This window comes from Lissotriton vulgaris, chromosome 1_2, assembly GCF_964263255.1.
Source record: "Lissotriton vulgaris chromosome 1_2, aLisVul1.2, whole genome shotgun sequence".
Classification (NCBI taxonomy): Eukaryota; Metazoa; Chordata; class Amphibia; order Caudata; family Salamandridae; genus Lissotriton; species Lissotriton vulgaris.
In genome coordinates this window covers 63136420-63158680 of record NC_141686.1, presented here as the reverse complement: position 1 = coordinate 63158680, position 22261 = coordinate 63136420, and the positions used below count along the sequence as shown (strand labels likewise).

Sequence of the window (22261 nt, the reverse complement as noted above, 5' to 3'; positions counted from 1 at the left end):
GCAAGCCTTAAGGGTTTAGGTGCTGTGCTTTCCCAAGTTGTGAATGGAGAAGAAGTTGTTGTTGCTTTTGCTTCAATAGCCTTAAAGGAAGCTGAGTTTAATTATTCTTGTATTGAGAGAGAAGCCTTAGCAGTATTTTGGTCTGTACTTCACTTTAAATTTTACCTCTGGGGCATTCCGTTTGTTGTTAAATCTGATCATCGTCCCCTGGTTCAAATTTTTTCATGTCATCAGAGTGATCATATGACACCTAGGCTGAAAAGGTGGAGTGAGGGCTTGCAAGAGTTTAACTTTATAGTAAAGTATATTCCAGGATTGAATAATAAGCCTGCTGATTGTTTATCACGTCTTCCCATCGAAAGAGATTGTGTTACAGATGGTGTCGCTACATGTATAAATTGGGTATTGAAGTCTAGCATATCCAAGGAGGAATGGTTACAGAGTGTTGAAGATGATGTCATTTTTCAGTTGTTAAAAAATGTCATCAGGAATGGGTGGCCAAACTATGATGCTCTTGAGGGTGTATTGAAGCCTTTTTGGACGGTGAAGGATGATTTGACTTTTTTCCAAGACAATTTGATGAGAGGCGACAGAATTGTGCCTTCAGGGGATTTAAGAGAAAGAATTGTTAATCTCGCTCACGAAGGGCACTTGGGTAGAAATCTCACAAAGGCTCGGATTAGAGAGAGGTACTGGTGGCCTTGTATGGATCGTATGGTGGAAGCTGTTGTCAAAGATTGTCATTTGTGTGCAGTCAATGACAAGTCACGGACCACTAGTCAGTCTCCACTTTCTCCTGTTGAGGTTCCTGTTGCTGTATGGACTAAGTTAGGCTTGGACATTGCAGGTCCGTTTGAACTTATGGTCTCACATGAGAGATTTGTTGTATTGTTGGTGGATTACACCTCTAAATGGGTGGTTTCCAAATGCATGAGTGTTGTTAATTCTAGAACTGTGATTGAGTTCTTGAAGGATGTGTTATTGTCGGAGGGTGTGCCAAAGTATTTGCTCACTGATAACGGGGTTCAATTCACCTCCAGTGAGATGGATGGTTTCTTGAAAAGTCTGGGAATTATTCATCATATGACAGCTTTTACTCTCCACCTGCGAATGGTCTCACGGAGAGGATGAATAGAGTTGTGAAGAGTTGTGCACAGAGGGCTTTGGAGTCCAAAGTGTCTTGAGGGAAACGTGGTGGGCACACCACACAACTCCTAATGCTGTCATGCAGAGATCTCCTTTTGAGGCTTTGAGGGGAAGATTAGCTAGTTCTAAGCTCAACCCTACTTGGCTTCCGGAGAAGGTTGGTGCTGACAGTGTTGAAAAGGAAGTGAGAAGGAGAGAAGTGTTGACAAATTATCAGCAGAAATATAAACAACGTTACGATGCTAAGATGGTTGTCAAACTTAGGAAATGGAATGTGGGTGACAGTGTTCTGGTGAAAAAACCGAAATTTGGTCACAAAGGTGTTTCGAACTTCACCGGTCCTTTCACCATTGTTTCCATTAGGAAAAATGTTGTCACTTTGGATAATGGTTGCACTTGGAATATGTCTAAACTAGCCAAGTGCAATGATGTCAGGAATCATTTCAATAATGGTTCCAGAGTCTCTGGCAATCCTAGTGTAGCTCCTTCTACTAGTTGCCAGAGAGATTCTCCTAGGAGGTCTATACAGCTTCCTAGGAAGTTTAATGATTATGTAATGCGTTAATTCATTTTATTGTTATACATTCTTTTCCTAGTTTGATGTTTTATATTCTCTTTTCAAACTTTATCTCTTTCTTTTTCTGTGTATAGGGGATGTGTTCTGTTTGCTGTCTCTTTAAGAGTGTCCTGATTGATGACATCATTAATGGAATGATTATATTCAAATTGCTGAGAATTCAGTTTGCTGTTACTATTGCTTGTTGATGGTTGTACATTAAAGCTACTCTACAACTTCTACTTCTTCTGGATTGTGAGCTTTGATCACAATCTGGATTGCGAGCAGCCCGGTGGCAGTGGGCTAGCAAGCAGGAGCTGTGGGCTGCGATTGTGTTTTTTAGTCATCTTTTAGCGCGTTGTCACGCTGATCAAAAGCGCTGACACGCGTTCGTTTTTAAATTGATTTCTTGTGTCTAACCTGCACTGAAATTTAACAGGTACCTCCGAACCCTCACCTTGCTTTCCAGGGACACAGCGGGGCTGGCTGGCAGCTTTTACACCTCAGGCGCCCAGCGGTAGTGGCCGCCATCTTGGATTGGGCCGGTTCGCCCGACCCCACCCACGCCACTCCCCCCACGCTGCTCCTCTATTTAGGAGCATTTCACAGTCTCCCCAGCGATTGCGAGCAGCCCGGTGGCAGTGGGCTAGCAAGCAGGAGCTGTGGGCTGCGATTGTGTTTTTTAGTCATCTTTTAGCGCGTTGTCACGCTGATCAAAAGCGCTGACACGCGTTCGTTTTTAAATTGATTTCTTGTGTCTAACCTGCACTGAAATTTAACAGGTACCTCCTAACCCTCACCTTGCTTTCCAGGGACACAGCGGGGCTGGCTGGCAGCTTTTACACCTCAGGTGCCCAGCGGTAGTGGCCGCCATCTTGGATTGGGCCGGTTCGCCCGACCCCACCCACGCCACTCCCCCCACGCTGCTCCTCTATTTAGGAGCATTTCACAGTCTCCCCAGCGATTGCGAGCAGCCCGGTGGCAGTGGGCTAGCAAGCAGGAGCTGTGGGCTGCGATTGTGTTTTTTAGTCATCTTTTAGCGCGTTGTCACGCTGATCAAAAGCGCTGACACGCGTTCGTTTTTAAATTGATTTCTTGTGTCTAACCTGCACTGAAATTTAACAGGTACCTCCTAACCCTCACCTTGCTTTCCAGGGACACAGCGGGGCTGGCTGGCAGCTTTTACACCTCAGGCGCCCAGCGGTAGTGGCCGCCATCTTGGATTGGGCCGGTTCGCCCGACCCCACCCACGCCACTCCCCCCACGCTGCTCCTCTATTTAGGAGCATTTCACAGTCTCCCCAGCGATTGCGAGCAGCCCGGTGGCAGTGGGCTAGCAAGCAGGAGCTGTGGGCTGCGATTGTGTTTTTTAGTCATCTTTTAGCGCGTTGTCACGCTGATCAAAAGCGCTGACACGCGTTCGTTTTTAAATTGATTTCTTGTGTCTAACCTGTACTGAAATTTAACAGGTACCTCCTAACCCTCACCTTGCTTTCCAGGGACACAGCGGGGCTGGCTGGCAGCTTTTACACCTCAGGCGCCTAGCGGTAGTGGCCGCCATCTTGGATTGGGCCGGTTCGTCCGACCCCACCCACGCCACTCCCCCCACGCTGCTCCTCTATTTAGGAGCATTTCACAGTCTCCCCAGCGATTGCGAGCAGCCCGGTGGCAGTGGGCTAGCAAGCAGGAGCTGTGGGCTGCGATTGTGTTTTTTAGTCATCTTTTAGCGCGTTGTCACGCTGATCAAAAGCGCTGACATGACACGCGTTCGTTTTTAAATTGATTTCTTGTGTCTAACCTGCACTGAAATTTAACAGGTACCTCCTAACCCTCACCTTGCTTTCCAGGGACACAGCGGGGCTGGCTGGCAGCTTTTACACCTCAGGCGCCCAGCGGTAGGGGCCGCCATCTTGGATTGGGCCGGTTCGCCCGACCCCACCCACGCCACTCCCCCCACGCTGCTCCTTTATTTAAACGTCCCCCATGTGTCAGCGCAGCGGACGAGCGCAGTGGGCGCGCCGTAGGCTCGCCGGAGTCAAGCCAGAGTCCTGCCCGTCTGCGCCCGTCCGCGGCAGGCCGGGGCTAGGGGCACCCCCCCTTGCCCATTTCCCTTTATATTCATCCCCCTTCCTCCTTTCGCTATGGTCTCCTGGCACCATCGGCCCGTCCACTTCTGCACTACTGGCACAGTTAGGTCTACTATGCCGTTCACCCTCCACACCCCCTTCCATTATCCCTGTCTGCCCCTCCCCCCCTCCGTCCGCTTCATGTACTCCGGCCTTTAACACCACGGCCATGCTACTAAACACCCGATCTGCTGTTAGTCATCAGTACGAACTATATGATCACATCGACACTCACAAACCAGATCTCCTGTTCTTAACGGAGACCTGGTTTAAGGCTGACTCCCTGCCCAATGTTTTAGCCGCACTTCCCCCTGGCTACTCTGCTCTTCGAGCGGACCGGCCAGAGGGCAGGAGAGGCGGTGGAGTGGCCCTGATAGCCCGTACTGACCTTCAGTTTCAGACTCTTCCCTCCCCCCCCATCCCCGAAGTGGACTACCTGGTCATCCGCTCCAATTCCCAATCCTCCCCTTTAACCTCTGTTCTAATTTATCGTCCCCCTCATCCCTCTCCCACTTTTGTTTCTAATCTCCAGGACATACTGGCAACGCTGGTAGTGAACAACTCTTCAGTGCTAGTCTTAGGCGACCTAAACTTTTGGCCTAATGACCCTGCCGAAAGCCCCTTGTCTAAAGATTTCACGGACCTTATGCTTAGTCTTAACTTCACTCCTCACATCCACAGCCCCACTCACGTTCAAGGCCACTCACTAGATCAGGTTTGGACCTTGAACATCCCTACTACTCCCCCCACCATTTCCCCTTGCCCCTGGTCTGATCACTTTTTAATCTCATTTTCCCTTGCCTTAGCCCCCATTATCAAGCCTCCACTCCCTAAGAATACCTGGGCCAGAAAATGGGGCAAAGTCGATATGCCATCCTTTTGCTCCTCGCTAGCCAGCACCAGCCCCGACCTCTCAGGCCTCGCCGCCCCTGTCCAACTGGACACCATTAACAACTGGTTGACCCATGCGGGTGACGCTTTCGCCCCCCTCAGGCGTATTACGGTCAAGCGAGCCCACGCCGCCAACCGGTGGTTCACTCCTACTCTTAAGGAGAAGAAGCTGGCCGCACGTAGGGCAGAACGAGCATGGAGAAGAGCATACTGTCCCTCTCTAAAAACCATCTACCTCTCTGTGCTCAAGGAATATAAGCAGAGCATCCTTGATGCCAAGACTTTATTCTATTCCAATAGAATACTGTCAGCAGAGTCACAGTCGAAGGAAATTTTCGCCACAGTGCACGAGCTCGCGTCATCCAACAGAGTCTCGGCTTCTATTCCACCCTCTCAATCTCTTTGTGACTCGCTTAACGACTTCTTTGTGGACAAGGTGATAAAGATTAAGGTCAACATCCCTCCCCCTTCCCCTACATTCACCAATCCCTCCCCCCCCGTTGCTTCCTCCAAACTCACCTCCATCCCCCCCTTGACCACAGTCACGCTTTTCCCCCTGCTTCACAGGGTGAAATCAGGTTCCCCCCTAGACTTCGCCCCCGCCCACATCCTGAGAGAAATCTTCCTAACATGCCCATCCCCACCCCTCACACTTCTAAATGATTCTCTCAGCAATGGAGTGGTTCCCGCCCCCCACAAATTTGCAGCCGTTATTCCCATTCTAAAAAAGGCTGGTGCGGACCCTTCATCCCCTTCCAACTACCGTCCCATCTCCCTTCTTCCCTACCTGGGAAAGGTTTTAGAAACCCACGTCACCGCCAATCTGAGCTCCCACGTGGAAATCAACCACTGCCTTTCCTCTCGGCAGGCGGGCTTTCGCCCCCTCCACTCCACGGAAAAGGTAGTGGTCTCAGTTATGGACAGCCTACGCGAGGGCATCGACACCAATCTTCCGCAGGCCCTCATTCTTTTAGATCTGTCCGCCGCTTTTGACACGGTGGACCACTCCACCTTACTTACCCGTGTCAAGGCGGCGGGCATAGAGGGTCTAGCCTTCGCTTGGCTTGAGTCCTTTCTGAGCGACAGAGCTCAGGCAGTCCATCTCACCGGTTTCACTGCTGCCTCCCACAAGGTGACGTGTGGGGTCCCCCAGGGTTCCTCACTCTCCCCCCTTTTGTTTAACTTATACATCTTTCCCCTCATTTTTATGTTACAGCAGCTCGAGGTCACGGTGTACAACTACGCCGATGACCTCCAGCTTATTTTCAACCTTTCTCATTCCCCTTCATCCTTCCAGAATGTCCAATCTGTTATGTTGTTCATTCAGGATTGGATGAACTGCAACCACCTCAAACTCAATCCGGACAAGACGGAACTAGTCTTGACCGGAGGTGGTTGCAGTCCTTGGTCCCCTTCTCACTGGCCCTCCCCACTTGGTGCTCCCCCACTCCCGGTCCCCAAAGTCAAAACCCTTGGCATTTTCCTTAATCCCTCACTTTCTGTCCATTCACAGGTTAGTTCTGTTGTTTCCTCTTTTTTCTTCTCCCTCAGGACCATCAGGAAGATCTCTCGGTTCTTCTCACCCCCCGCCCTAAAGATTATAGTGCTAGCAATGGTGTTGTCGCGTCTCGATTACGGCAACATCATTTACAATGGCGCGCCTGCCTATGCCATTCACCGGCTGCAACTAGTGCAGAATCAGGCGGCCCGACTTATCCACGGCCTGCCTAAATATCATCGGGCCACCCCTTTACTGCAGGCACTGCACTGGTTGCCGGTGAAAGAGCGGGCCCTGTTCAAGCTGGGGTGCCTCACCTTTCAGGCGAGAATGGGCACAGCGCCAGAGTTCATCTGCTCGGCTATCAAGCCTTACGCCCCAGGGAGAGAGCTTCGCTCCTCTCACTTGGCCCTCTTAACTGTCCCCCGATTCAAAAAGAAAAAGGCCGGCGGCACTAAGTTTTCAGTTCTGGCCCCTGTGTTTTGGAACTCCCTGCCCGCGGCACTCCGCACAACATCTTCCTACACTGAATTTAGGAAAAACCTCAAAACTTTCCTTTTCTCTCGACCTTTTGCTGCCTAATTCTCTCCTCGTCTGCCATCCCCTCGCAATCTAAAGCGCCATGAAACCGCATGGTATAAGTGCGCTATACAAATGCTTTTAAATTCAAATTAAAAAAAAATTCAAATTCAAAATTCAAATTCAAATTCAAATTGATCAATTAGACTCAGAAAGAGAGTTACTAACGTTTCACTGACTCTAAAATATTGACATTGACAAGAAATGTAAGCACTCTTGCAAGTAAAAAATGCAGAAATTGGCCTTAAGGTTACATACATCAAGAAAAATTCTCTACACATCTGCTGTTCAGCATGGCTGAAAGTCACTGAAAGCCCAGAATCACAGAATGGTGAGCCGACGACGAGTTTCTTCACCCCCATGTTGAGTTTATTGTCCTGTCCCTACTAACACAAAAGGTGCTATGACGTGGCTAGCGCTGGTCGCATCATAATGCTTTCTTTCAGTGAGTTTCAGCCATGCTGAACAGCAGTTGTGCTGCTAGACAACATGGCTAAACAACATTCACATTGACAAGGCCAATAACTCGGGCATTGCTGAGATCTATTGGCTTTGCCAATGCTTGTTCGGTGTTGATGGGGTCTTGCTGAACAAATGTGGAAGTGATAGTGAGAAACAGTTGAGGGGAACCAGGTTCGAATTTTGGGGTTGGCTGAACAGTTTGTGATACTGGGCAAATCACTTACGCTTCCCCTGCATACAACAATGAATGTGTTATTGTGTAATGTAACTTTTTCCCTGCGTACAACAATGAATGTGTCATTGTGCAATGTAACTGGTGAGCACTTAAACCACTCCAATTTCATCTGCTGGTGTTAGCACTACGGCAAGATGGAGGATGGAACAAGCACTCCAATACTATTGGATCATTCACATTTTTGTTTTAAAAAGGAGCAGTGAAGAGGGAGGTAGAGGGGGGACAGGCCAAACAGGGAAGCAGGAGGGGCTGGGGGGATGGGCAAGCACTGATCGGAGAGGGCGGGAGAAGCAATAATGAAGGGGCAGTGAAATACCTTAATTGAAGCAGGATCAGTGACAAAAATGAAAGTATCATTGTGAAATATAACTGGTGAGCATTTAAAGCTCTCCAATACCATTGGCTCATGTTAACGCTATGGCAAGATGGAGGACGGAGTGGGTGCTGCAATAACATGGGATCGTGCAAAAACAACAAAGAAACAAGTGCCGTTCATGCTTTAACAACCTTTTAAGAAATGCATTAGTTTATGTACATGCACATGCATTTAAGTGGTATGTGTGGATGTGTACAAGGGAGACTATGACAAGACAGAGTACGCAACAAGCGCTTCAATACCCTTGGATCGTACAACAAATATAGAAGCAGCAGCAGTAAGGGAGTTAGTTGGTGGACGAGTCAAGCAGAGAAGCAGAATGTGAAGGGGAGATAGGCAAACAAATACGGGATGAGCTGTCTAGCGGATATAAAAAATAATAGATTTCCCATAGGCTACATCTACTGATTTTGCCAATGCTTTTTGTTTAGAAACAGGGACATTAAGTGATTTGTCCATAATCACAAAATGTGGAACTGAGGTTGAGGCTCAGGAGATATGACGGCCTTTCTGCAGAGGATGTGGCGTAAGGGCAGGAGCTGCTGATTAAGGAGCTGGTAAACCGGGTTCGAGTTGGGGCATTGGCTTATTATCTTTGATTTTGGCCAAATCACTTAATCTAGCTGTACCTACAAAAATGAATGTTTCCAGTAAAGTAACTGGTGCTAATATATTGTGCTCCAATACCTTCGTATAGTGTTGGCGCTATATAAAACTGCACAAAAATAGTAACTGGTGCTAATGTTAAGTGCTCCAATACCGTCGAGTGGCGTTGGCGCAATATAAAACTGCACGAAAAAAAGTAACTGGTGCTTACGTAAAGCGCTCCAATACCTTCTGGTGGTGGTGGCGCTAAATAAAACTACACTTTTCGAAGAGGGGATCTGTGCAACAAAAGTGCAGCGAGGCCAAGCAGCAACGGGTGGTATGTGAACAGGCAACCAAAAGCAAACGCAGGCTGCCAATGGGAGATTAAGTGATCTGGGCGTAATCACAAAATGTGTTACTGAGGCCGAGGTCAGGAAGGTGATGTGGCATCTTTTTGGGAAAGGATGTGGCGTTGGCGCCACAGCTGCCGACTACGGAGCTGGGAAACCGGGTTTGAGTTTCATCATCGGCGTAACATGCTTGATTCTGGGGAAATCACTAAATCTCCCTGTGCTAACAAAAATGAATGTGTCCTTGTGTAAGTGAACTGCTGCTAATGTAAAGCGCCAAAGGGCACAAAGGTATCCCCCTAATGCTTTAAGGCCCAAGAGGAGGGGGAAAAGGAATCAATACATAGCAAAGAACCTCTTATCTGGCCTATCTAATTTACAACTCGGAAGTTACTCTAATCAAATTATTTTCTCACGGCAATAGTATCTTAGCACACAAATGACTTGTCTTTTTTATATTTGTTTATTTATCGAAAACATTTTTTATATAGTTGTTTTTATTTTCAAACATATTTAAGATTCAACTGTGTAAATATCACAATCATTACATAAAGTGAAATCACTGTATTATTCAAACAAGAAAGAGAAAAAAAATCTTCTTTTCACCTTTTGCAAATAAGAAGAAATATTTACAATGACCCCCAAAATAAGCTCATCATACTTCCATTCACTCCTATAATTCTACTCATACATACCAACTACCATACCACTCAAATAAATACATATTGAAATTATATCTGAGAAGAAATCCTGCTAGTTGATGTAATATATATTGTAGTAATCAATTCCACAAGTTGACCAAACCCCATCAGTCCACCAATTTTGATTTTGGTTATTTCTTCTTTTTTGGTTTGATCTTGGGTAGGGCTCTCAGATGCTTGTCATGGCCTCCGTACGTTTCGGTGAAACCAGAGAGTCTGTCACCTTCATCAGGACCAAGAAAACATATTTTCCTTCTATCAGAAAGATCTGGGAGTCTAAAGGCTGCTAGAGGTATATAAAATCCTCTGCAAAGCAAACTTTCTGAAGTGGTTACGGAGAATGAAGAATGGATCCTTAATAGTATGTGTTTCTCACTCGATTAGAAAGCTATGGTGCCAGGATTTGAGAACTTCAATTGATGCTGGTCATCCATAGTGCAGGTTTTTTTAAAAAAGTCTCTATATGTAACCTATTAATCTAGTGCCTTACTCGCGTGCTCATCTGTCTTTCCGAAAAAATTGTCGAGGAGCACGCGAGTAAGGCACTAGATTGATAATCGAAGAAGCTCGCTCAGAATTTGCAAACCCTTTTTTTTCTCCTAAAACAAAGATGTTTCAGTGATTTAGAGATCCCAGGGCACTGTATGTAAATAGGTTACATTCAGAGACTTTTAAAAAAAAACTGCACTATGGATGACCAGCATCAATTGAAGTTCTCAAATCCTCAAGTTCTCCGTCGCCTTACTTGTGATTTATTAGGCTGCTCAGAGCCACACAGGGTGGCTTTACGTGCCTTCATAAATCGAAGTGAGAGCCCGGCGTCACGCATGTACCACTTTATGTGGTGCAAAAGTGACATAGAGCTCTCATAAATAAGCCCTGCTGTGTTTTGCTTGGTCACTGATTTAATTTTTATTTATATAGCTCAGGGGATTACTGCTTTTGTCACAGAGATCGTTTTGTTACTCACATAAGTTACAATCATTCTTATGTAGCACAGAGAACTATGAACTGGCACCAAGGAGCTATATGCAAACTGCACAGCATAGGTTTATTGTTTATTTTCATCAATCTTTCATTATTCTAATATAACTAGAAAAAGCTCCATTACATATTAATGAAGACCTAGTAGTACAGACAACCCCAAACCACAGCTCTACGTTTTAAATCCAGGGAAGAAGCAAAGCACATAGAGGATGCAGAGGCACAGGGTGGATGCAGAAGCACAGAGAGAACACAGAGAGTTTAGAAAGACTGAAAAAGCCTCACTAGAATTTACCAAAAATATAAATTGAAAACAGGAAAGCTTAATGATACCCTTTTGCACACAACAAAACGGTATTTCTTTTAATTGTCCGTCCATTTCTAAACCGCTGATACTTCCAGTAACATTGTCAGACCATAGTGTATTCAGTAGGGAGATTACATAGTTAAAGAAAACTGCCCCTACTAAGGTATCAGGGAAATCAACTTCTTCCTGGGCTTGAACTGGGTGGAAGCATTGGAACTCAAATTTGTTTTGGTCAAATCTTAGCTTGAAGAGACGGACAAAGTTGATTTAAAGTTGTCCAACTATTCAGCCGGGCTGACTGCAGCAGCAGATAAATTAGCTTTGCTCAAATGGAGGTCATCTAGGATAAGTAACCCATCAGCCCCCTGGTTTGGCGAAATGCTCTGTGCAGCCAAGCAGGAATGTTGCAGACAAGAACGCATTTGCAGAAAAAAATGACGAAATAATAAAAAAAGAAAAATATAAAACTCTGCTTGCAAACTATAAAAACTCATCCTTAGGGAAAAATCTGAATACTATATTAGATCCATCAAATCAGCTTGCTGTTCTACCTAAACCCTTTTTCAAGCAGATACAAAACTTTCCTCACCTGTCTTTAATACCACAGAGAGTTACAATCAGGATGTTTGCAATTTCTTAGCTTTGTTCTTTCAGAACAAAGTAGAGATTATTTTTTATACATTTTCCTCTGATATATCCATGCTCCAAGCTATTAAGAACGTCCACCGCAGAGACAAAAGTAAGATTATTTTCCCGGAATTTAAATCTCTTTCAGAGGACCAAGTTAAACAGATGGTTCTCACCACCAAGTCTGGTTCTCCCATGGATCCTTGCCCTCCCAAACATTTGCAGCGTATTCACGACTTGGCGGCTTTTTAACTTACGACTGTTGTCAATGCTGTGCTTAGGACAGGCTTTTTCCCAAAGTGTGGAAATCTGCATCAATTCTTCCGTTGCTTAAGAAATCCAACTTGAATATTTTAGATCCTAACAGTTACAGACCTACTTCTAGGCTCCAGTTTCCAGCCAAGATGACCGAGAAGGAAATTAATTCTCCGTTATTGGAATTTTTAGACAATAATTATCTGTTGGATGATTACAAATTTGGATTCTGCAAAGGACATTCCACGGAATCAGCACTTATTTTGGCCAGCGAGATGATCAGGGCTACTGTAGATAGAGGTATGCAGCTGTCATCTTACTCGACCTGACTGCGGTCTTCAACACAGTCAAACCATGACCTTTTGATGGACTGGTTAAAATGCCTGGGGATAGGTGTTGTGGCTCTGTCTCTATTTAGGTATTTTTTAGTAGAGTGTGCGCAAACGGTAACCCAGGAGGAATTTACATCTCAACCTTTTTCATTACCTTGTGGTGTTCCCCAGGGTTCATCGTTAAGTCCTACCCTCTTCAATATTTATGTAACACCACTAGCAGCTCTGGTGAAATCTTTTGGGTTCTAGTATCGTATGCTGACGACACCCAGATTGTTGTCTCACATTCCAGCCAAGGCCCAGATCGGAATGATACTTTCCGTAACAGTATGAGTGGTGTGAGCTTATGGATGGGCAACAATTGCTTCAAGTGAACACCTCAAAAATAGAGGTTATTCTATTTGGAAATAACACCTCCCTCTGGAACCCATCATGGTGGCCAGATGAATTAAGCCTGCTCCCTGTACCAGTATAAAAGTGAAAATCTGGGATTATTGACTGATGACAGACTCACTTTTAAGGATAAAGTAAATAAGGGTATTTCCATCGCTATTTACATGCTTTGTGCTATTAGGTAAATAGCACAGTTCCTCCCACCCAATTTGTTGAAGACAGTTGCTTCGGCTCTTGTAATGTCCAGAGTGGACTATTGCAACAGCCAGTATCAAAATCTGCCAAAAGTTGCACTGATTCAGCAATGATTCTTCAAAACTCAGTGGCTAGGATGCTGACGAAAATCCAGAGATTTCAATATGCCTCCTGCGCCTTGGTGAGATTACATTGGCTCCCTGTTCAAAAGAGGATAGTGTTTAAAGCTCTCTGTATTACTTACCAAGTAAACAGGTCCAGCCTACCTAAGACAGAAACTCAGAAGGTATCTCCCTGAGAGGACTCTTCATTCCAGCTCAGCTAGAAATCTGGTGGTGCCTTCCTATATAAACATTCCTCATGGGGAGGCAGGAGCTTTGTGGTCTGGACCACATGCAATGGAACAAGCTTCCCTTGGAAATGAAAACTGCCCTCCCTCTTTTTGAGGTTTTGTAAGTGTCTAAAAACATAGCTTTTTTGGAATTAAAAGCCTTGGTCTTTCTTCCTACCTTGTTCCTTAGAACCAAGACACCTCAGGGTATTTGCTCTCTATAAGAACTAAAATAAAATCAAATAAAACCAGATTGACAAGGTGAGGATCACTTTTGTGGCTTACAAAGGAGTGCATTGTCATACTTTTCTTTGAAATTGTTAAAACATCACATTTATTTTTGTTTTTCAGTCACAGTATATTTGTCTTTTCCCAGGTCGGAATGAGCTGATAGCACGCTACATCAAACTGCGAACCGGAAAAACACGCACCAGAAAACAGGTACACATAAAGAAAGTCAGAAATGATTTGCAGTATGTCCCTTTGTGATTTTGTACTATTTTTCTTCTGTGTTCTGATGTAGGACCTGTAGGGGTAACTTAGATTAACATGCAAAAAGTTGTGTTGAAGCCTGTTCTTTGGATATTTAACCATTTGTATTGATTTAAAGATGTGCAGTGATATAGCCTGTGTGACACATGCTTGCCCATTACAACATCACCCAGAAAAAAGAAAACACTGGTCATTACAGTTTGCCAGTTTGTATTGTTGTTCAAAGACCTGTTCATTCAATATGACTTTCAAGTGACATACAGCATGTTGAAAACATACGGAACTTCATATGAGCATTAACATCTAATTAAGATTCAGCTTCTCTTTTTAAGAAGTCCCAATGCATCGCTCCCTCAATTCAAATCATATCTATTTTGGTACATCAAGATAAGCAAATAGGTTTTGTAAACAAAGCCCAAAACTGATGATTCTTTGAAATGTACTGTTGAATAGTTAGGCAATTGTCGGATAGAAGGGTAGAGCCCTCCTCTGGCTCAACTAGTACTATGTATGGCCCGGGACAACCTCATGTGCGTAGGGGCATAATCAGGCCCGTACCCTGGTTAACCTAGAACTGGAAGAGAAGCATGGCTCGTACAGAAGGTGTCCCACTGCAGAGGGGAGTCCGCGTGAGAGAAAGGAGACCAGTGGGCCCCCTTTATATTCAAAAAAATTATATTCATCTCTGAAAAACTCTGCTAATCTTTTCATAGTGAGAATTCTCCATAAACGTGAGTGCCACAGCCACAGCCTCCTTTTTTTTCAAGCCGCCACGATTGTCGATCTTATCTGCCCCTAGACAGGCCCACATTATTGCCTTATCTGCTTTAAGGTGTGTTAGGATTTCCTCCCAGAATGTTCGGATAGTAGGGCAGTCCCACCATATGTGGCAGAAATCCCAGAGAAGACCGTAACCCCGCCAACAGAGATCGGAGGTCTCTGGAAAAATGTTTTTGAGTTTAGTGGGACAGAGGTACCAATTGAAAAGGGTCTTGTAATGAGCCTCTCTCAAGGCCACTGAGTGATTGCTCTTGGTGATATCCGACCATAAGTGTTTCCAGTCCTCTTCTGTAATATCCCATCCGACCATCTGCTCCCAAAAAGACATGTAGCGCGCCCTCGGAGCGTGTACTGTCGAAAGCAGCGAGGCATAGAGTGAGGGAATTGCCCCTTTCATGTTGCCCGCCCTCTGTACCAGCTGTTCTAACCGGGGTACGCTCTCTAGTGGCGAATTCTCTTCTCTGTGGCTGGGATACCCAATGTTTGAGTTAAAGATATTGGAATTGGTCGATGCTGGGAACATGGAACTCTCTTTGGAAGCTCTCAAATGTGAGTATGTCAAAATTGTGAAACAGGTTCGAGACCATCAGGCAGCCCCCCTCCCACCAAGGGTCAAATGGGCCCTCTCGTAGTGCTGGGGAAAAGTCAGTGTTGAAGTGTATAGGGGTATACAGTGAAGGGAAGAAAGTCTAGCCCCCATCCCTTGTGACTTCGTTCCAAACCTTAAGTGTGGTGCGCGTCGGGGTGCTAATGTGCGGATTGGCCGGCCTCTCCTTTTTCTGCTTCCAAAGCATGTCCCAGATCAACCTTCCCACTATCGCACTGTCCATGTGAAGCCAATGTTTGTCAGACTCCCTCATGGACCACTCTACCATCACCCTAAATTGGGATGCTTTGTAGTACAGGGAGAAGTCTGGTAGCGCCACCCCCCCACCCTTTCTTCAGGCGTTGTAGAGCATGAAACATGAGACAAGACCCTCCATTCTGCCAAATGAATTTAGTAATAAGAGAACAAAGCTTGGGTTGGAGCTCACGATCCTGGTCGACCAGAAGCGCCTGGAACAAATAAAGTAATTTTGGGAGCATTGTCATTTTTATGGCATTTATTGGTCCGAGCCAAGAGAGGAACAGCGGTTTCCAGCGCTTGAGATCTTGTTGGAGTTGAGACAGCAGGGGGGGATAGTTGGCCTTATAGAGATCCTTCATCCTCGGGTGAGCTGGATACCTAAATATAGAAAGGAGCGTTTGGCCCATTGAAAGGGGGTCTGTCCCCAGAGATGCAGGGCGTCCCTTTCAGGGATTGTAAGATTTAGGATGAACAAATTCTTGATAAATTATGTTTTAAGTCTGCTACCGCCTCATATTTACGCAGTTCTGCCTGTAATGCCCTTAATAAAGGGCCTGGTCCATGAGTATTTTCAGGATGTCATCCGCGAAGAGCAATGCCTTGTGTTCTATACCCCCAAAGTGTATACCTTTGATCTCCGGGTTTGCCCTGAATTGAATTGCCAATGGTTCTATGCTCAGGGCAAATGGAAGAGGGGAAAGCGGGCAGCCCTGTCTTGTACCTCTGCTAAGTGCAAATGGGTGTGACAAAGACCCGTTAACCTGAACTCGGGAATGTGGGTGCTTATAATTAGCCCTGACCATGTTAATCAACTTTTCCCCGAACCCAAAATGTTGTAGGGTTAGAAAGAGAAACGACCAATGCACCCTGTTAAAGGCCTTCTCGTTATCTAGGCCCACCAGCGATTGCCGGGATTTTATATTTAGAAACCTTTTCAATCAGGTGTAATGTCCGCCGGATATTTTCGTGCGTCTGTCTTCCCTTTATGAAGCCAAATTGATCAGGGTGGATTAGTGCTGGCATTATGTTTTCTATTCTCAAGGCCAATATTGCTGAGAAAATGTTGGCGTCTAAATTTAACAGAGCAATAGGCCGGTAGGAGGCACAACTTCCGGGTTAGGGAATAACTGTGACAACTGCTTCAGCCATAGATTTCAATACCATAGAGTCCTCCGCTATTGCATTAAATAACGAGGTGAGGTGGGGTATAAGCTCTGACGCGTATGTTTTATAAAAGTGTGCCGTCAACCAATCGGGCCCCAGGGATTTGTGTAATTTGAGTTTTGCAATTGCTTTTCCTACTTCTTCTGAAGTAATCAGGCTGTTTAGTTGGTCTTTCTCCGATAGTGGGACATGGGGCAACTCCAGTGTGTCTAAATATTGTTTTTGCAGCTCTGTATCTGGGAGTATGCCTGCGTATAAATCTTTATAGAACCCTCCAAATATGGATGCTTTTGCTTCATCCTTGTGAGTTAAGTTACCCTCTTCATCACAGATGCCCCCTATGTATTCTCGTTCAATTTTTTCCCATAGCTGTCTTGCTAGGTGAGTTCCCACCTTACCTCCTTGGGCATAAGATATCTGCTGGAGCCGTAACAATGTGTATTCTGCCCTGTTTGAATAGATCGCTTAAATTGTCCCCTGCAATGCACTAAGTTGCCTTTGTAGTACCCGAGAAGGCGCCTTCTTTTGGTCTCTTTCTACCTTCTCTAGTTCCACCTCCAATTCCCCCTTTCCTTAGCCCTCTGTTTATTCAATGTGGAGTTGAGCTCAATACATTTACCTCTGAGGACTGCCTTAACACATCCCAGTTGTTTTGGGGTGAGGAATCCTGGGGCTGATTAAGTTCAAAGTAGTTGGAAATGATTTCCCTCAGCTCCTCTCGAAGCAAGACTGGGAAATACCATCTCTGAGTGCCTGCCCCGTTACATCTCCAAGACAAATTGATGGTCACTAGACTATGGTCAGAGATAGTGATTGGAAGTATCTTCACCGCCTGGATGGAGCCTAGTGGGTATTGACTTATTCAGATGTAATCTAACCTGGAATCGGTCAAGTGTATATGTGAGAAGAAGCTGAAGTCTTTGGTGGTGGGATTGAGCGTCTGCCATGCGCTCCTCAGCCTTAGGGCTTTGTTTGATCCCTTTGGGGAAGTTGCTTGTGGCCGCCTTGTGTGTGTGAGTGCTGTCCATATTGGCATGTTCAGGTTAAAGTCGCCCATGAGTATTGTCTGGCCCTCTGTGAACCCGCCCATCAGGTCTTTTAGGGAGGATAAAAACTTAGATTGCCCTGTATTGGGGGTGTATGGGGAAATAAAAGTACAGAGTCTGCCTTTCAAATTTCCCTTTACCATGATTACCCTGCCCTTTCTATCTGCCTTTATTGCCGCAGGTTGGAATTTTGCAGTGCTGAGGAATAAGAGTGCGACTCCCTTCTGTTTAGAGCTGGCAGATGATCTATAGATTAAGGGGTAGCTTTTATGGCGGGGATGCAACACCTCGTTTTTTAAGGTGTGTGTCCTGCAGTGCTACCACCTCGAACTGGTGGTCTATTAGATACTTCCAAATTTTCTGCTGTTTGACCGGCAAATTCAAGCCTTTTACGTTCCACAAAGCTATTGCAACCATCTTATAGTCAGCTAATCCCTCTCCCTCTCTTGCATCCTTTCAGTCATCTTCGAGCTCCCCGCTCGCCCCCACCCTAGTGATTTGCATCCACCCGGACTGGCCTCAAAGAGGATCCCCTCACTCTCATCCCACATGATCTGACCGACTGGCCTTTAAATCCACCACCAGGTCTCTACCCCCCACCCAAAATAGAAAAAACAGAAAAGCCCTAAAACCTTCAGCTGAGCAGCCAACGGGCTCTCAGCAAATACATTCTTGAAGAAAAAGTACATGATAACGTGCGACTCGGACAGTGCCTGAACCCCCGGCTGTCGGTCCTTTCGTGTCTTGAAGACCAGCTCGAGTTATGTTGAACTGCGGCCCAGTACGCAGAGACGTTTGTAATGAACCAGTGTGGGGGAGCTCATCAGTCAGACACCCTGTATTGTGTATGTCCAGGGGTAATATTACCCTAAAGTTAAACGGATTTCTTCCCTTGTTCCCGTTGTTCCTCGGACTTCATTTGTGGCTGGGCTTGCCTTTGGAAATCCTGCGCCAATGGCGGTTGGCACCTTTTGTCATATCCAATCCTTTCGCATGACCTTGGCCTCCCTCGTCCTCGGGGATAGGGAGACCTAGAATGCAGAGACCTGCCTCCAGGTCAGAGATGTGCTGGGACTTGTTATTGAGTTCAAAGCGAAAAGTCCATCTGTAGTGTATATTGTCTTCTCTGAGTTTAGTCGTTATCGGTCTGAGTTGTTGTCTGCGCGCCAACGTAGAGGGGGCCTAGTCCTGGAACAGTAGGCACTTGTAACCTTGTAAAGAGGTCTCTTATTCATCCCTGGCGGCTTGCAGAATCGTTTGTTTTGTTTTGAAAGAGTGTAGTTTGACCAAAACATCACAAGTGCGTCAGCTCTCGCCTGCCTGCTGCTCTGTCGGTCTTATTCTTCATCTGACGCGGGCTCAGAATTTCGGCGAAGAGCCCCACCACAAAGGCCTCCAAGTCTGGCCCTTCTGAGAACTCCTCCAGGTCCCTTTTGCAAATGTTCTCCCTCCAGGACCTGTTTTCTAATATTCCGCCTTCAGGAGTGCCTGTTGGAGTTGTGTCTGGAGGACCTGTTGTTTCTCCTGTAGCCGAAGCGTGCAGGTGTCCATCTCTTTTATCTCGTCTATCTCCAGGACCCTGGAGCTCATAGAATCCACATCTTGCTGTAGGTCAGACATGCGCTCGTTGAGATCAGCCTTTAATTGGTCCTTATAGGTTCGTAGGTCTTCCTTAATCTCTGCACATAGCTCGGTTTTGAACTCCCTAAGTGAGGCCACTAGATCCTCTCTGGTGATGGCCATATAACCTGTCTGCCCTCCTTCGTCCCTGTGCTGCATCTTTTCTGTTGGTGCGAAGAAGTTATAGACCTTGTTCGCTGCTTTTTTTGGTGGCATTAGGGCTGCATTGTTGGCCTTCCTCTCTTGGGCATGCAGTCCCCCCTCCGCTCTTCAGCCTCTTTGTATTGTATTGTAATTACATTTATATAGCACTTACCACCCCTGGCATCGAAGCACTTTTTTGACGAGTAGCACGCTACTCCGGGACCCATAGAGGATTAGTGTTGAATTAGTATAGTGAAACATACAAGTACATTTCAAGTGATGGATAGGTTAGTCAGTTAATTGGATTTGGAATGATATCAGAAGGATAGAGGAGGACAAAGGTTTGTATTTATATAGCGCTTGTTGACACACGCTATTCATGAAGCCTACATAGGATTAGTGGTGAATTAATATGGTGAAATATGAAGTAATTTCAGTGGTGGATATTAGTCAGTTACTTGGAGTGAGAAGGATAGCGGAGGGATAAAAGGGGAAGAAAGATTTGCATTCATATAGCACTTGATGGGTATTGAAGCGCTTTTCTGGCGAGTAGCTCGCCACTACATAACCCATAAAGGATACTGTTGAAAATTAGTATAGTAAAAAATATGAAGTAATTTGAGTAGTGGATATGTTATTCAGTTATTTGGGTAGTATATTCGTATAGTTTAATATGAAATTTGAGAAGTGAACATGTTAGTCTGTTAATTTCGATTGAAAAGGATAGTGGAGGGATAAAAGAGTGAAGGATTTGTTTTAGGTCTTAGCAGTAGGAGGAGGCTTTTGGATGAGTAAAAAGGATTCTTGGAGGGGAGGACTCAGAGGGAAGAGTTTAGAACGGTTTGTTTTAGGGGATCGGTATAGTAGAAGACGTGTCAGATGATGCAAGGAGGGGTAGAGTAGGAGAGAGTCTAGAAAGGGTTATTTTGGCAATCATAGTAGTGGTATAGGGTTTGGGATAAATGAGAGAGTGGATGTAGAGGATATATTGATAGATGTATAGGATGAGAGACAGGGTAGTGCATTGGAAGAAGTAGTAGAAGAAGTTTGAGATGAGTCAGAAGGTTGGGCTAGAAGATATACTGAGCGAAGTATAGGCTGAAAAATAGGGTAGTGCATTGGAAATGCTAAATTAGAAGAAAGTGATAAATATATAGATCCATAATTACATTGAAAGTATATAGAACATAAAGGAGGTAAGTATATGTAGATTAAAGATATTAATAGAAGCACAGGATGAGAAATAGGGTAGTGCATTGGATATGCTTTTTCAGGAGAAAAGTAACAGATACACAGATTCAAGTACATGGAAGGTACATAGATGCACAATGGAAGTATGTACATGTAGACCAAAGATGATTTTTTAATTTTAATTTTTTATTTTTTTTTCTCTCAAGAACATAATTATTTTACATGTTTATACAAAGTAAACCACAAAGATAGGCACATATCTATTGTGAAAAAATGATTGTATGCAGAGGGATATGCTGTAAATTTCTGTTTGCGTATGATACTTATGTGGGGAAGAGCCAATTCTTGAGTAGTTTTCTGAAGATAAGGTGGTTGTCGGTGGACCTTATGTTGGGGGTAAAGAGTTCCATAGTTTGGCTGCTTGAACAGAGAAGGATGTGCCACCCTTGGTTTTTTTCTTGTATGGTGGGATTTTTAGGTGAGATGCTCCTTTAGAGTGGAGGTTCCTTTGTTGAATGCGTTTTGTGATTTTATTCCTGATGAAGAGTGGTCCTATTCCATGTATTGCTTTGTGGGCGATACAAAGCAGCTTGAAGGTGGATCTTCAGGCAAACGGTAACCAATGCAGGGCTTTCAAGGCAGGGGAGATGTGGTCTCGCGGTTTGATATGCAAGAGTAGTCTGGCAGCCGAGTACTGAATCCGTTGTAGTCTTTTCATGGTCGTTAAAGGTGATCCGTGGTAGAGGCTATTGGCGTAATCGAGTTTGGACAGAACAAGGGAGATGGTAGCTTGGACCTAGTGGGGAAATCTCAAATGAGGGAAAATTCGTCACAGCGTTTTTATAGTAGCAAATCTTGATCTTGCTAGTTTATCCACTTGGGCATTCATCGACAGCTTGGAGTCCATGGTCATTCCGAGGTTTCTTACTTCCTTAGATACTTTAGGCAGTGACCCGGTTCATCAGGCCATGCGGCGAGCGGGTTGTAATGTTTCCAGTCGCCACACGTGAGTATTTAAGTTTTTAAAGCATTCAATTTGAGATGGCTCCAAGTCATCCACTGCTCCACAGCTCTGAGACAACTGAAAATTGGTGATTTTCCAATGTTGTTGGGGGATTCCAGTTGAAGGAGTATTTGCATGTCATCTGTATAGTTATAGCACGTGAGGTGAAATTTATTGATCAGTGCAGGTAATGACTTCATGTAGATGTTGAAAAGCATGGGCGAGATGATAGAACCTTGAGGGACCCCTGCTTTCGTGGAGTATGGTTTGGATGAGAAAGGTGGGGTATGGATGACATTAGTTCTCTTTCAAAGGTAGGCCGCGATCCAGTGTAGAGCAGTTCCCTTTATGCCGGCTTCATAGAGTCTTTGTTTCAGAGTGTCATCGTCAACCGTGTCAAAGGCAGCTGAGAGGTCCAAGAGGAGTAGTACAGCAACCCCGTTGCGGTCAACTGTATTCTTTAGGTCATCCCAGATGGCAAGGAGGGTGCCTCTTCCCGGACAGAATCCTGTTTGGAAGTCTGAAAGTATGTCATTCTCTTCAATGAATTGTGACATCTGGGCGAATGCTGCTCTTTCTATCAGTTTGCCCAGGACCGGTCCATTTGTAATGGGTGTGTAGTTGTCAGGATTCAGCAGGTCCAAGTTTGTTTTCTTCAGTAAGAGGCGTATGTATGACTTTTTGAGTTCTTCTGGAAATATTCCAGTAGTTAAGGAATCGTTGATGAATCTTCTTACTCGAGTGGCAGCAGAGGTTGTAGAAATAATTGTCTTGAAAGTTTGTGGCAGACAGGGGTCAGAAGGGCTGCCGGCAGGCCTGCTTGCTTTTACCAGGTCCATAAATTCTTTGTGTGAGATGTTTTGGAAGGAACGGAGAGGCTTGATTAGAGCATTCTTGGATTGTTGTTTTGTACAAGGGTTAGTGCTGGTGCTTTGTTTCTGTTTTAAGTACGATTCCAACGTGTCTGCTTTGTCCGTGTAATGATTTGTCACTTTGTCTGTGAAATCTTGAGTAACAGGATGAGTTCCTTCTAGGCAATTTGG

The 22261-nt window shown here is 45.2% G+C and overlaps 1 protein-coding gene across 1 annotated transcript in view; it reads left to right on the top strand.

Annotated features, from left to right (window-relative positions):
- TEAD4 (TEA domain transcription factor 4) overlaps positions 1-22261 on the top strand; it is a 516557-nt gene that overhangs the window by 146251 nt on the left and 348045 nt on the right. The window contains exon 3 of the mRNA XM_086952464.1: positions 13308-13372. Coding sequence (XP_086808590.1) covers positions 13308-13372 — 65 coding nt within the window. The remainder of the gene's footprint in view (positions 1-13307; positions 13373-22261) is intronic.